Raw genomic sequence first — 13,814 nt, 5'->3', positions numbered from 1 at the left:
ACTAAGAAACATAAAAACAGGGGTAAGAGCTCTCATACAACACATGCGAAACAGGCAAAACAATAGAACAGACTAAAAATAGGAATCTCAAGTGGTGTCAATAGGCAGAGCAAATATATGAGTATTAAGAAGTGATTTAAAAACTAAAGTTATAGTGGCTACATCATGACAGGGATGATGGGTGAATCTAAATAAATGGCAATCCTCAAGTTAAACCTGTAAAAAACACAAAATCTTGAGGTGGAGCATCAGTAGGACAAATAACCTAAACATTGAGCCAGAGTTTATTAGTCCAAAGTCCAGATCTAAATCTGTGATATTCAGTGAAGCTCCTTGATTAATCTGACTTTGCATTAGACATTTTGTAAATGGGGGTAAATTGTGACTCATCAAGGCTGAATACTTCCTAATGCAGGTTTGATTTTTCACGATTCTGTGCAACTTTGTATTGGCCCATTAAATCCCAACAAAAGACAATTAAGCTTGAGGTTGTAATGTATCCAAAGGGGATGAATACATTTATTTGCAAGGTAGAGTAGAAGTAATGTAGTTTAGAACCAGTATAAACAAAAGGATTTCAAACAATGATTTTCTCTTTTACAAAACACTGGTTCATCTCCAGGGGTTTAGGTGCACTTTTGTTCTTGAATGATTTATAAGTCCTGGTTGAGTGGTTTTAACAAGCAAAAAGCATTCCTGAGTAAAGATTAGAAGACTGTCAGAAACGTTGGAGGACTACTGACTAAATACAGTAAAGTCTGGCTACAAAAGCAAATAATGTAAGATTGCAGGATTAGTCAAAAAATATTCAACACTACTATTTATGGTATCAGGTTTCTTTTCCCTTCCTGCCATTTTAAATCCCTTAAATGAGGTTCAACAGAAATCTGCTTGTGTTGGAAAAACATGGACAGTCGAGGCCTTGAAACTACGGGAAACTTCAAGAGGCAACTGCAACAAGGGATGCGTTTCTGTTCAATGAGCGATTAAAAGCGCCGCATTGTAGATTGCTTACATCGGTGCGTCAAAATCCAAATACATTTTCCAGACAGCACTTTTAGAACTCAAATATGACTTCTTTTTGTTTTAAATAAATAAACCCAATGCTACACTCATTTTAGATATAATGAAACCATGGTGTTTTTATAATTTCCCATAGCCCATGTTTATGCATTACATGTTCAGTATTGAGTGTTTTTTTTTTTTTTTTAATTGCGGATGAAAAACAGAAAGTGTTGAAGAGAAACCTGAGAGAGGGGATTGAAAATGTAAGGCCCCGGTTTGCACAGTGTTCCCTTCATGTTGGACGTGATTAATTTACTGCTGGCTCTCAATGGGGCTGTTGCATTTGAAACAGGTGGGACCTCCCATAGGGGCCACTATTTTAATTATCTCCTCCCAAGGCTATCTCCATGGCAGCTTTCTAGGCTTGTGACCTATTGCACATAACAGCAGCCTAGCTCCTTTCCATAGTGCGCACCATTTATTCTTTTACTTAGTCCTGATTGTGTAAAAAAAACAAAACACACTCCTCATTTGTGTCTATGATACTTTTTATGCAGTTTGGTGTTAAACTACATAATTTAAGATTTTCACACATTACCAAACTGCAGTGGGGGTGTTGCTGTTATATGGAAATGGTTGCTGTAGGCAGTTTTAGAGGACTGAAGTGTAGTGTAGGATTATGTCAGCTGCACTCAGCAGTAGAGAGAATCTTCATAATCTTGGTTTCGTGCAGGACCACGAAAAAGAAAAGGAGCTTCTTGTTTGGCAATGTTGGTGCAGCGGTCTGCCGTTGCCGATCACAGAGCATCCTTTTTGTGTGGCAACAGCAGCTCTTTGTGCTGCTGATTTGTTGCTTCAAGTAGAAGGAACTGTCAATAAAATTCACTGTGTTGATGAGAAACAGTTGATATTGAAAGAAAGGCAAAAAAAATACACATCCAGGAAAAAATGTTGGCCTTTTACTACACAAATACATGTAAGTTTTTTTTTTCTTTCCAACATGGCGTCTTTGTAGCCACAAAGGCTTTTTGTGGCTTTCTTTAAAAACAGGAAGTGAGTACTGTATACAGATGAAAACACGGAGCAGCAGCATTTAGTTTTTATGCTCCATTAATGTGGAACAAACTCCCAGAAAACTGCAAAAATGCTGCAACACTGAGCTCAAGGCTAAAAATTCATTTCTTTAGAGCTGAATTTAACCGTTGTAGTTAAACTGTTAACTGAAACGTCATTAACTGCATTTTGTACCCAAAATTATATTTACTTACTCACACCACTGCAATGTATTTTAATGTGTTTTCTTTTATGATGTTTTCATCATATAAATGCACTTTAAATGCTGAAATGTGCTATTCAAATAAACTTGCCTCGCCTTGTGTAGCCGCTTATTGGCAAGATAAATAAAAAAGAATTGAGAGAATATCTCTTATTTGTCCTCTGTGAGCACAAAGCGTCTGATGATGGATCACATTATGTCAAAAAAGGCAAGCAAACCTCCTGCATGTTCGTCTATGTTCATTCGAGATAAATAGGTTTAGCTACAATTCTTTTGCCTGAGCCAAATGAGAGGGAGTGTTTCTTACTGCAGTCTGATTATATGTCAGTATTTTAGTTTCCTTTCCTCCCAAACTATGTGCAACATTAGCTGCACATTGTGACTTTTTAGGACCGTATGTGTAAAAAAGTGAGACTCACACAACCCCAGCATGGCTAGCTAATATCATGTAGCTAATTACATAAACACTAGAACAGCAAGCGCAAACTAGGAACATTGGTGCTACATGAGCGTGTCATGAAGGCTTCTGATTGGTTATTTCCATTTTTTACCGAATGACAGGATTGGTCAGAGTTTTTACAGGCCTGGAGCTTTCACAGAGGTCTCATTTTTTAACCTTCTTTCTCTGAATACATAATGTATTGATTACTTTCAGGATGGACATTTCACCCATTATAACAAAATGTGTTTCTGAACAGGATTACCGACTATAGCTATAACACAGCTGCTAGGGGAAAAGCTGTAAAGCCGATGATGTAAATCCCATTAACTGCACAAAAAACACAAAGATGTCACTTTTTAGGATCTATCTGCTTTATTGTTTCATTCACCCCCTCTGTAAAAAAAAAGCCTTTTAAATGAGCAAAAGGTTTAATTAATATGCAATATTTTATTGAGCACATTAATTTCAAAATAAAAGGTGAGACAACTTGCTCTAGCTTTTTCATTTGCAGTGCAGATGTGATGTTTTTCTATTTGTCCAAGTCTTTAGAGGCAGTAAAGTGAAGATGCTTTTAGCTGAAGTCTTGTCCGGGATTGTGATGCATTTTAATGCTCACATTTTGAGCACAGGGAGGTAACAGTTGAGGTCTGTCATGAGCGTTTCTAAATGGAGGTTAAGTGGAAGTGGGTTCTGGGCTGGGTTGGCACCGTGACCCTGACAGAACGTGACAGGTCGTCCATCCCCACTGGGTGCGTGATTCATCCCTCCCCACCATGTCGGGCTTCACAATGCAACAACCGAGCCTCTACAGATGCTTAGCTCCGGATGGCTGTGCCTTCTTTGTCTCCTCTTTCTCCTTTTCTCTCCCTCTACTAGAAACAGGAAGACTGGCAAAATGTTCCTGAACTGCCAGCTTGCTCTCGTGTCAGCTAGCTCAATATTATTAATCTGATAAAAACAAATATCAGGCTTTTTATTTTAAAAGTACACTTAGGGGTCAAATGGTGAAAGCATTTCAACACACAAACTTCATTACTTCTGGTCTGTCTTTAAATACAGCTGATAGGGTAATTTCCTGAACCTCCTATGATGTCGTCAGCCAGGAAGACAAACAGATTTACAAAACAAAAATTAGAAGTTTATTCTTGTGGCCGTCTTTAAAAATGTTTTTCTTTTTTTAGTAAAACCCTGCAGAAAAAAATACTATTATTCTACAAATTTTGTACGGCAGATTTTTGCTTCATAGTGCAAAAGCCTTCATCTTAATCTTTTCATCACTCTTAATGGTACTTTTTCCCAGCATCTTTAGGTTTTCCTGTATTAGGAGACATGTTTTCTAAGTTGGCATCTTGCACAGACAAATTCTGGACTGAAAACACTTTAAACCAACCATTTATTTTCTATGTAACTTTGAATAAGTACATTTTTCACCATCTTCTGAAGTTTCACACTTTAATTTCAATGTTTCCTGGGAGCATACTTGATCATTAGTCCTCCAGACTTTCTGAAAACCAATGTTTTCTTTAACCTTTTGCAGCTTTTGGTCTTATTTTGTTTCCAATCTTTTCACTTGACAATGATGGCATTATGTACTTGAATTAAAAGTAATGAAAAGTTTCTAAAAAGATCCACCATATGCGTCATTTCTCTGTCACCAATTATACCCTATAGCTTTCAGTTTATATGATATTTGTGAACGAAAACTTATCCTCTCTCAATTCTGGGCTATAAACCTATAAATTAAATTTGGACCATTTTCTTAAAAACAAAAAAAAGCCAAAATATAAAAGTGTGTAAACCCTATACCAAGCAAATATCCCCAAAGATATATGAATGTATTTTTAAAAAGTCAAACTGTTCATAGATTTCTCCAAAATAATTGGCATAAGTTATAAGTGTGAGGTTGAGTTCTGTCACAAGATCTTCCAGCAGGACAACGACCACAAGCACAGAGCCAGAGATGAAGTGGTTTACATCAAAGCATATTCAAGGGTTAAAAAGGTCCAAGACCAGAATCAAGTTGGCAATCTGTGGAAAGATTTGCAAATTGGGAGCTTTTTATCCAATCCGACGTTTTCCAAATAAGAAGAAGGGAAAAAAACGTTTCAATCTCTAAATATTCAAAACTGGCAGAGACCTTCCTCAAGTGGCTGTAACTGTGGGGAAAGGTGCAAGGCGTTGACTCAGAACCTGAATATAAATGAGCACCACAATTTCAAATGTTTAATTTTCATACTTATTTTTCTTCTACTTCACAATTATGTGCTGCTTTAAATTGACCAATCGCAAAAAGTCCCAATGAAATACGTAACATTTTGTTGTTTTACTGTAACAAAGAGTGAATACTATTGCAAGGCACTGTATGAACATGAACAAGTGCCTCTTTTAAGACATAATTGCGTGAATATTTGTGATCCACGCTGCTCCTTTTAGCCAAACAACAAACAAATCTCATATTAGTCTCTCCTGGAACACATGACTGAGTTGACATCAGATAATTGAATCATCTGCCTGGGTGAATAGGTTCGAGAGGCATGAGGTCATACGATGCGCGCCCTGACTCAGACGCAGCTTCCAGCAACAACCATCAGCGCGGATGAACTCCTGCATCACAAGGAGCCATGAGATCCACGGGCTATGCATATTTTAGGTCCGAACACATAAACAGAGACCAGTCAGTCGCTGTTGTAATTATTTCCTGCTGCCTCCTCTGATGAATGGACCTCCTGTTTAAGCACAACAACCTTGGCTTTGATTCTGCAAATCTGTCACGCTGACACAGCAAGGCCTGTCTTCGCCGTTCTCATCAAAGGGAGGTGGCGGCTGCTCAGTGGAAGTCAGATGATTTCATTTGGATCGCGGTTGTAAACAATGGCCGTCACCGGCGCCGCAGAAGTCGAACCTCACATCCAAGCGATTCCCTTTTCAAGACGGGGGCCAGAGTCAAAATAGCAGCGAGCGCCGGCGTTGTGTAATGGGCTTCTCTGTTCCGTACCGAGCAACAACAAGAGAAACTCAAATCGATAAACCTCCCTCACACTCTGCAGAGACAGAAGAGCAGAGTGGTTGGTGTTATTTCCACTTTGTAGCTCGCCACATGTGTTTTTTTTTTTTTTTATGAAGTGGAACTGTGGCACAGCCTGGGAGATGTAGACGTGTGAACCCCTCTGATCATGCAGCTGCTTAAGCAGTGTAAAAGCTTCCCCTTAAAATCTGATTAAACTCTTAAGATCACAAGGCTGGCTATAAACTGAGGCTTCTTTGTGCTGGCGCTGCTCTTATTTCTGTTGTACCTACGCCTTCACAAGAAGCAGTGCTCATTGTTTCACTCTGAACTGAGTCACATTTAAATCCAAGTAACATCCACGTTTGATAGAAAAAGAGAAAATATGAACTCAAATTCATACGGATCTAATATATAGCAAAGGTACCGTCATACTCTTAAGCTATCTCTAATGATTCTTCAGAGATGAGTTGAAACGTTCCTGTTTATGTTGAGTCACAAAACAAACCTCATTCATTTGTACTCTACGTTTAGAGGAAAACGCTGCAGACTGCAAAAGAGATAGCAAAAAGAAAATAGGCCCTCACGGAAGAAAAGTTGGAAGTCGCTCACCAACCAATATGGCTGCCCTGCATCTAAAGTGCTGTGATGGCTGCTGCAATAAACTTTATTAGCTCTTCTGGGAGTCTGTATCTCATTAACTTTTACCAACACATTATGACTGCACAGTGGCACAGTTGGTAGCAATGCCGCCTCGCAGCAAGATGGGCTTGCTGCAGTGCCCCCAGCGACTCAGGAAGGACGAGCGGGTATAGGCCATGGACGGAGGATGGATTAATAGATGTACCACTGATCTTTGCGAAAACATTTCTTTCAATGCATAAAGTGCAGACAGCCACACTATTGTTCACCTGATGGTAAATTTGTTTCAAAGATCTGTTTTTTTCCCCTCTATTCTTTATACGAAGACCAAGAATTGTTCAATTAAAATCCACCCAATGTCTATGCCCTCTTATCATTGCAGGGTCACAGAGGGGTTAATGCCTAACTCCAGGGGACATTGGAGTTAAGAGGCAGGGTAAACTCTGGACATGCTGCCAGTCCATCATAGGGCAACACTGACCAAACAAACTGAGTGAAAGCAACAATCATGTTACTGAACTTTGAGAGGAAGCCAGAGAACCCATATCTGCCCACATAACACACAAACTTCATGCAGAAAGACCCCCAGTGCGGGATTCAAACCCAGGACCTTCTTGCTGAAAGGCAACAGTGCTTGCAACGGCACCACAGTGTAGCCCAAACAGACTCTATCCACAGTATACAGAGAACCACTATAGCTGAATCTGGATTCAAGCCTGATTCAAGGGGCAAGGGCTAAACTCCCCTCAGTTTAATTCAATTCAATTCAATTCAATTCAATTCAATTCAATTTTATTTATATAGCTATAGTTTAGCCCTTGGAAATGTTCTGACATGTTTGATATGATCTATCATTATTAATAACTGGAAAATTATTCAATATTTTTGAACTAGAAATATGTTTGCGCTACCCACAAGTATTAGCGTATGCAGTTCATGCGTGTCAATGCTCTTCTTCAGAACATACAAAAAAAAAAATGAAGAAAAACTAGTGCGTGCAAGTATACTGATCCAAAAAACAAACAAACAAACAAACACAAAATCCATTCCAATTTACAAGTAGATGTAATCTTTTGTATTACCCTAGTGAAAGATAATTGCTCTGTTAGGTTTTAATGCAAACGAGAACAGACCTATTTGCAGTCAGACAAGTCATCAATTCCCTAATGTCTGTTTGAAGATCAATGTTCTTACTGAGGTCTGCCATTTTGGAAGAGCGCTCTAGCTTACTGTACATTCCTTTTGTTAGTACGTTGGTAACGCATGATCAAAAACATAAATACTTTACAAAACCTTTGTCAGTTGGGTCCATTTGGCCTGAGCTTTCGGTTTCTCACTAAGCATAAACGTAACGTCTGCTGTTTGATAACTGCCGTCACAACCCATGTGGGCACATTAGGTCATATTTGTTTACATAATCAAAATGAGTGTAAACAGATAGTGCTTCTTGAAGAATCGTCCCGTTTCTCTGTGGAGTATTTTAACCACTTCCTGAACTAAGTGCCAGTGGACAGGGGAAGAGGGAAGGGTTAGTCATACAGCAATAACTCTGGGATCAGCCTGTTTAATGCTCTATTTTAAATCCGCCCTTTCATCCAATTTTAACTTTTTGACATGTGACATCATGTTGGATTAGTTGCATCTACACATATAAATGTTTCATAAACATATACTGTTTCATAAATGACGCGTATTTGATTACATTATCACAATTCAATTTATAAACCAAGAAACTAAAAATGAAATCTTTTTTGATAATTTTCATTTCTATTTATTTATTTCCAGCCAGCTCTCTTTATATTATTCCATCCAGCCGATCATTTATATTAATACTCCCTATTTTAATTTTATTTTTGTTCAATTTAACTATTCTTTCTTTAAGTGATTAACTTTATACTTACTGCACTCATTCAGAGGCTTACTCCACACTGTTACGCCTTGATCGATTTTAACTAGCATTTTGGATTCAGTAGCTCAAACATACAGCTCAGAGGAGCTGATCCCTGTATCCAATTGTAATTGTCACTGTTTATTTGAAAGCAATATTTGATAGCTTATTATATTTCAAGAGACTTTTACTCAGCCTCTGTATGTAAATAATATTTTTTAGCCAGTTATCTAAGATGCCCAACATAGATTCTAATGGCAAAAATACTTAAGCCACAAAGTGAAGAGGTTGTTATAAAGATGGAAAACAAAGAGAAGAGATAGGAAACTGTGGGTTCATTGCAATCAATACTTGAAAAACAACGCATTATGCAATATTTCAAAGAGATGTTTTCCTAATAGTGTGCAAGCTTACAACTTCGTATTAGAAAAAAAAAGTAGTACAGCAAAACACATTACTTTGCTTTGCTGGAATTCTTCTACAAAATATTAGCAAATATAAGTGGGTAGCCTACAGTCAGGAATTCTACCTTACATTTTCTTTTTGACAATGTCTCCCAGCAACTGGTATCCATTTCCCCAGTACCCACCTCCCCAACCTTAGTTATTATGTAAAAGGTCTGTATTACGACTTCCTCAGCACTCTTTGGAAATTTGGAAAATCTTACAGCTTTGCAGACGCATTGGGTTTAACGTTTTCCCCTTCATCAGATTTCCAATCTACGAGATAAATGAAATGCGGCATCACAGCCAAAGGCACTGCTTCTTATTTCACTGTAGTCTGCTTCAGTTTCTACAAGGGAGTTCTCAAAATAGTCTCCTATCTTCAGTTTTGTTATGTTAATACATATTTATTTGTATACATGTATTCAAAAGGGATCATGTACATCCATAAACATATAACCTTAAATGTAAATGTACCAAAAAGGCTAGTTTTCATCTGTATTCTAGGTGGGTGGTCTAAACAGGCATCCAGGTCAATGTGCTTGAACATCTTGTCTTTTTTTTTTTTTTAGCAGTTTGGGCATATTAGCTAAACATAACAGCTCATTTACATTATATTTAGCTTGTAAATAGTTGAAACCATACGTTCCTCTGAGTACCAAAAAGGCACAAGTACCACCAGTAGCACTTGTGCCACAGTTCGAGAAACATGCTCTCAATAAACAAACATATCATCAGCACACAGGATAGTAAATAACTGATAGAAAACTAATCATTTCCTAAAGATGTTTATTTGTATGGTGGGATATAGTTATGCCTATTATACATACTGAAACTTGTAATAAAAATCTGCTATATTCCACTAAAAGCTCAGGGCCAAAACATGTATGCCTGTCTTATATGTACATAACCAAATACACATAACATTTACATGGTTATATGCACATACTGTACCTGAGCATAACTTAAGAATGCAGGCTCTTCTAATGGCAATCCAGATTTGATCCATCAAAGAAAGCACAGTTTAAAGGCTATAAGTAAAAAGACGAATTAATGTACCCAGCCAAGATGTGTATGAGGGCCTCATATGGATTTTTGCTCAGGCTGGTTGGATACTTAATGGCCCAACCCAATTGTGCAACACATCTACAACCCATATGAGTCCCATTATTTTTTTTTAACCCAAATGTACCCTGCATAGGCATAGGCTGGTTACTGGTATGAAGATACGAGGGGATACTGACACTTAAAAAAAAGTTAATGTTTCAAAAGCACTAAAGTTCTCTGCTAAAGCATTCCTAAGTTTGTATTGTGTTTAGTAAAATCCGAGCGAATGTTGCCAGAATGACCAGAGGGTGTTTTCTGGTTGTACAGAAAGTAGTTCACCGCTGGGCCTGCACGTTCTGCTGTGCACTGCTGACTCAGCTGGCTCAAAGATGGCTGCTACACTTTTTATATGCTTACAAGAAAGACAATTTGACCGTAGAGGGATCTCTCCATACGCTGATAACGCGGGTGGTCGTGGTGTGGAAACTGAAGGAGCGCCACTTGTCACTCTGGTTAAGGGTGTGCTGTTTTAAAATGACAAGGTACGAATAGAACGTTAGACCAGGCCTGGTCTAAAAAAAGGTGTGAGAGCCACATAAAGTCTGCGAATCACGCAAAAAGCCACCCGGAGAGCCTACGCATATAGACACCCTCATAAAATTCAGTGTGAATGAATTTCATTCTAAATTCACTAGCAACATTGAATTGAAAAGGGTTCTGTCAACTGGACTAAACATTTGTTTACAGTGAAATTTTGCGATTCTGACTCTAGGTTATCATACCGGAATCTCACACCCACCTATGCCTATGATGTAACCTGAAAACAATCCCCTTTGGGGGCCATTTTTCAACACATTTCTGACCCATGTGGGCCCCACATAAATGCTGGCTGGGTATTATTGATTTAAATTGATAAGTGATATCTCAGTACACCAGAAGGTCTGGCTAAAAAAAAAATAATAATAATAAAAAAATAACAACAACACAGTTTTGGCCTTTGTTTGCTATAATCTAGCAAAAAAAGAAACGTTTTACCAATTTTGTCCACAGTTTGGGCAGGTAAGTGGCTTCAAAAGTTCATCTTAAGGCATACAGAGGTCCTGAAACAAAAGGAAAGCATAGTAAAGGGGAAAACTTGATCTTTGAAGAAAAATAGCGCTCCTCTGTTCTCAGGCATAAATCAAGGTTATGACTTATTATGTGCAGTTCAGCATCCATACGGGGGGCTCTGTAAATCGAGCTCTCCAGCAAGAAGACCTTTGTGTTAATCCGACCAGCGGCTTTGAGAATGTAAAACTATCCGTCTTTTTTTTTTTTTTTTTAAATAAGAGAGGGTGCAGTGATGGGTTATAATGGGCGGCCCGATCAGTCTCCTCTCAGGTCCGGCTTTCAAGTCGGAGGCACCGCGGCTCCGTCGGCGGCCGCCCGCTCGGGGCTGCTGTTCTCGGTCACCGCGTCGCCCTCGTCCTCCGGGGGGAGAGGCGCGCTCGTGTGCGTCTCTCCGTGGGAAGACGCGTACGGCCGGTCCTCCTGCGCACTTTCTGTCCCCGGCGCGCGGTGCGTGAAGACGGACCCCCTTTCCGCATAACTGCGCGCGGTCGTGGCCAGCCCGCTTTGGTTCGCGGCCGCGTCCGTCACCAGCACTGTCTGTGTAGAGTTCCACTCCGAGAAGCTGCTGTTGGGAGAAACTGCCGAGATGTTGGCGGTGGGGGAGACCCCCTCAGGCACCACGGGCTTCACAGAAGAGGAGGATGAGCTGGTCGGCTTCCAGATCAGGCTGTAGTAAATAGCCAGGATAATGGCTGCTAAGGACACAGACAACACATATGCAAAAACAGTGGCAAGTCTCACCCACTTCTTGTTAGTCTTAGCAGCCATTTTAGCCTTTTTGTCCCCCGTGTAAGTGGCAGGTTTGCCTCTTTCCATGTTGGGCATGAAGTCCCGCTCTCTCATGTTGCCCCTGTTTTTCCCTCGATGCTCCACTACCCCCTCCGTCTTGAAGGTTTTCTCCTGATCCCCCGGTCCAAGGAAAAGAGGAAGCAGAGGGGCCGAAGAGGAGCAGGATTCTGCGCTGCAATATTCGACCAGAATAGATTTGCTCCCCCTTTTTTTTTTATTTCATTTGATCTCGCTTCATTTTAGGTGCCTGGTGCAGCGTTGCGTTTTCTAATGCACATCGAGCATCCACGGGGTTGACTGCGCGTTTCAGCATCCGATTGGGGAGGGGTGGTGGTGGTGGTGGTGGTGTGGGGGGGGGACAAATCTCTGCACCAAGGTAGACAGGCTAAAGGCACTCCAAAGGGAACATCTGGCTGTACGGGCCCACTGCGAATCCACCGGATGCGAATGGATGTCATGCAATAAAAAAACGATCAAACGATCAAGCGCGATTTTCCTATCCACACACAGAGATATGTCTGTCTTATCCAGCAAATGAAGAAGCTGGCTCAGCTAAAAATACAGGAGAGGGGGCGGGCGGTGGCTCTTAAAGAAGTAGCAGCTGTGCGGCACCCCCAAGAGAATAGAGAAGAAAAAAAAACTAAACAAGAAAAAAAACATCATCCATCATCACCTTCACATCAGGATGTTGCATGGAGAGCTGAGCGATCAGCCCGAGCGGATGGGGAGGATGTGCACACCGTCTTCAAAAAGACCCGAATTATTAATTTCCCTGCTGGAGTTATGTAATGCAGGTCTAAGTGTTACACCGACAGCCAGAGTGCATGTATAATCACATATTTTGATTCATTTGAACCTTTTTCAGCTGGCTGCTCAAAGATGCATATCGTAGCCTACCGATTCCACTTTTTCCATGTTCTGTCAGGCTACAACCAAAAACTTTCATGTGCTTTATCAAGATTTGGATGAAGAGTTTCATTTGGGGCTCCTCTTCATATTTAGAACATCACCACCGTTAATAGCGTTTCAATGCAGATGTGATGGAAACTGAGAGAGAGAGGGGCAGACCCGTATTAAGACAATGTGGTGCCCCTGGGCAATATACCTCAAAGCCCCCCCCCCCCTTACCCGTGCTGTCCTCCGGTCAAAAACATCAGACATAATCAAGGGGATTTCTGTAATGTAATTTACTATTTACTAACTTACACAACTACATGTAGGCATATGAGCAGTGAGCAATATTCAAATATCTCATTTTAAAATGTTGAAATCAAAAAAAATCTTGATTTATCATTTATTATTATTGTGACATCAGTGTTCACAAAACGAATAATGCATGGTCTTTCAACAAATTCAAGTAAATAATATAACAATTTATGAAAAATATATTTTTAAAGCATGTGTCATGTGGTGCCCCCCCCCCCCCCCCCATGGTTGGTGCCCCTGGGCACTGGCCCACTGGCCCTTATGGATAATCCGGCCCTGGAGAGGGGGCATGGGCATAGACATAATATAAGAGTAGACGCGTCGTTGGGCGGGTTCTGCCTATGCTGCGATGCGTCAGAGCGTCCGCCATCTTAAATGTGGCAAATCTGCAGTTACTCAGTCACTTAAACAGTATCAGAGGGACTTTAATCTCTGAATATACTTTGTATTCGTAGTATTCTTTTTGTAATGTTACAAGTTTATTTTCGTATCCCTTTAGCTTCATTCTCCTGAATTTATTCTATTAAAGAATAAAAATATTTAACATAATCTAACCTGGCCCTGTTACTCCAGGAGTGAAATAATTCTCCAAACTGAATATTCTGGAAATGTTCCCCCTTAATTCTCATAATATGATGTTTTTATCATAACATTATCACTTTTGTGTTTGTTTGTTTATTTTTACTTTATTGACCTAGGACTTTTTTTCCTCATATTATTAATTTTACCTCTTTAATACTCACCCAAAAAGTCTGTTCCTAAAGGTTCACATGTGACACGGTTTTATGAAATAATGAAGACCACAATGTTTAGATTTAACAAATTGATCCTTATATTTATAACACATACACACACAAATTATATATATATATATATATATATATATATATATATATATATATATATATATATATATATATATGTGTGTGTGTGTGTGTGTGTGTGTGTATTTATTGCAGCAC

At 39.6% G+C, this 13,814-nt stretch overlaps 1 protein-coding gene across 1 annotated transcript; it reads right to left on the bottom strand.

The window, feature by feature from the left end:
- Positions 1-9,474: 9,474 nt before the first annotated feature.
- On the bottom strand, positions 9,475-12,342 carry LOC105917489 (putative transmembrane protein INAFM2). Its single transcript, XM_021310482.2, has one exon. It carries the CDS (start codon positions 11,698-11,700, stop codon positions 11,137-11,139), a length of 564 nt encoding a protein of 187 aa, XP_021166157.1. The 5' UTR covers positions 11,701-12,342; the 3' UTR covers positions 9,475-11,136.
- Between the last annotated feature and the right edge of the window lie 1,472 nt (positions 12,343-13,814).

Source organism: Fundulus heteroclitus, chromosome 19, assembly GCF_011125445.2.
Source record: "Fundulus heteroclitus isolate FHET01 chromosome 19, MU-UCD_Fhet_4.1, whole genome shotgun sequence".
NCBI lineage: Eukaryota > Metazoa > Chordata > Actinopteri > Cyprinodontiformes > Fundulidae > Fundulus > Fundulus heteroclitus.
The sequence above is the reverse complement of the archived record's forward strand: the minus strand, read 5'-3'. Positions and strand labels throughout refer to the sequence as shown.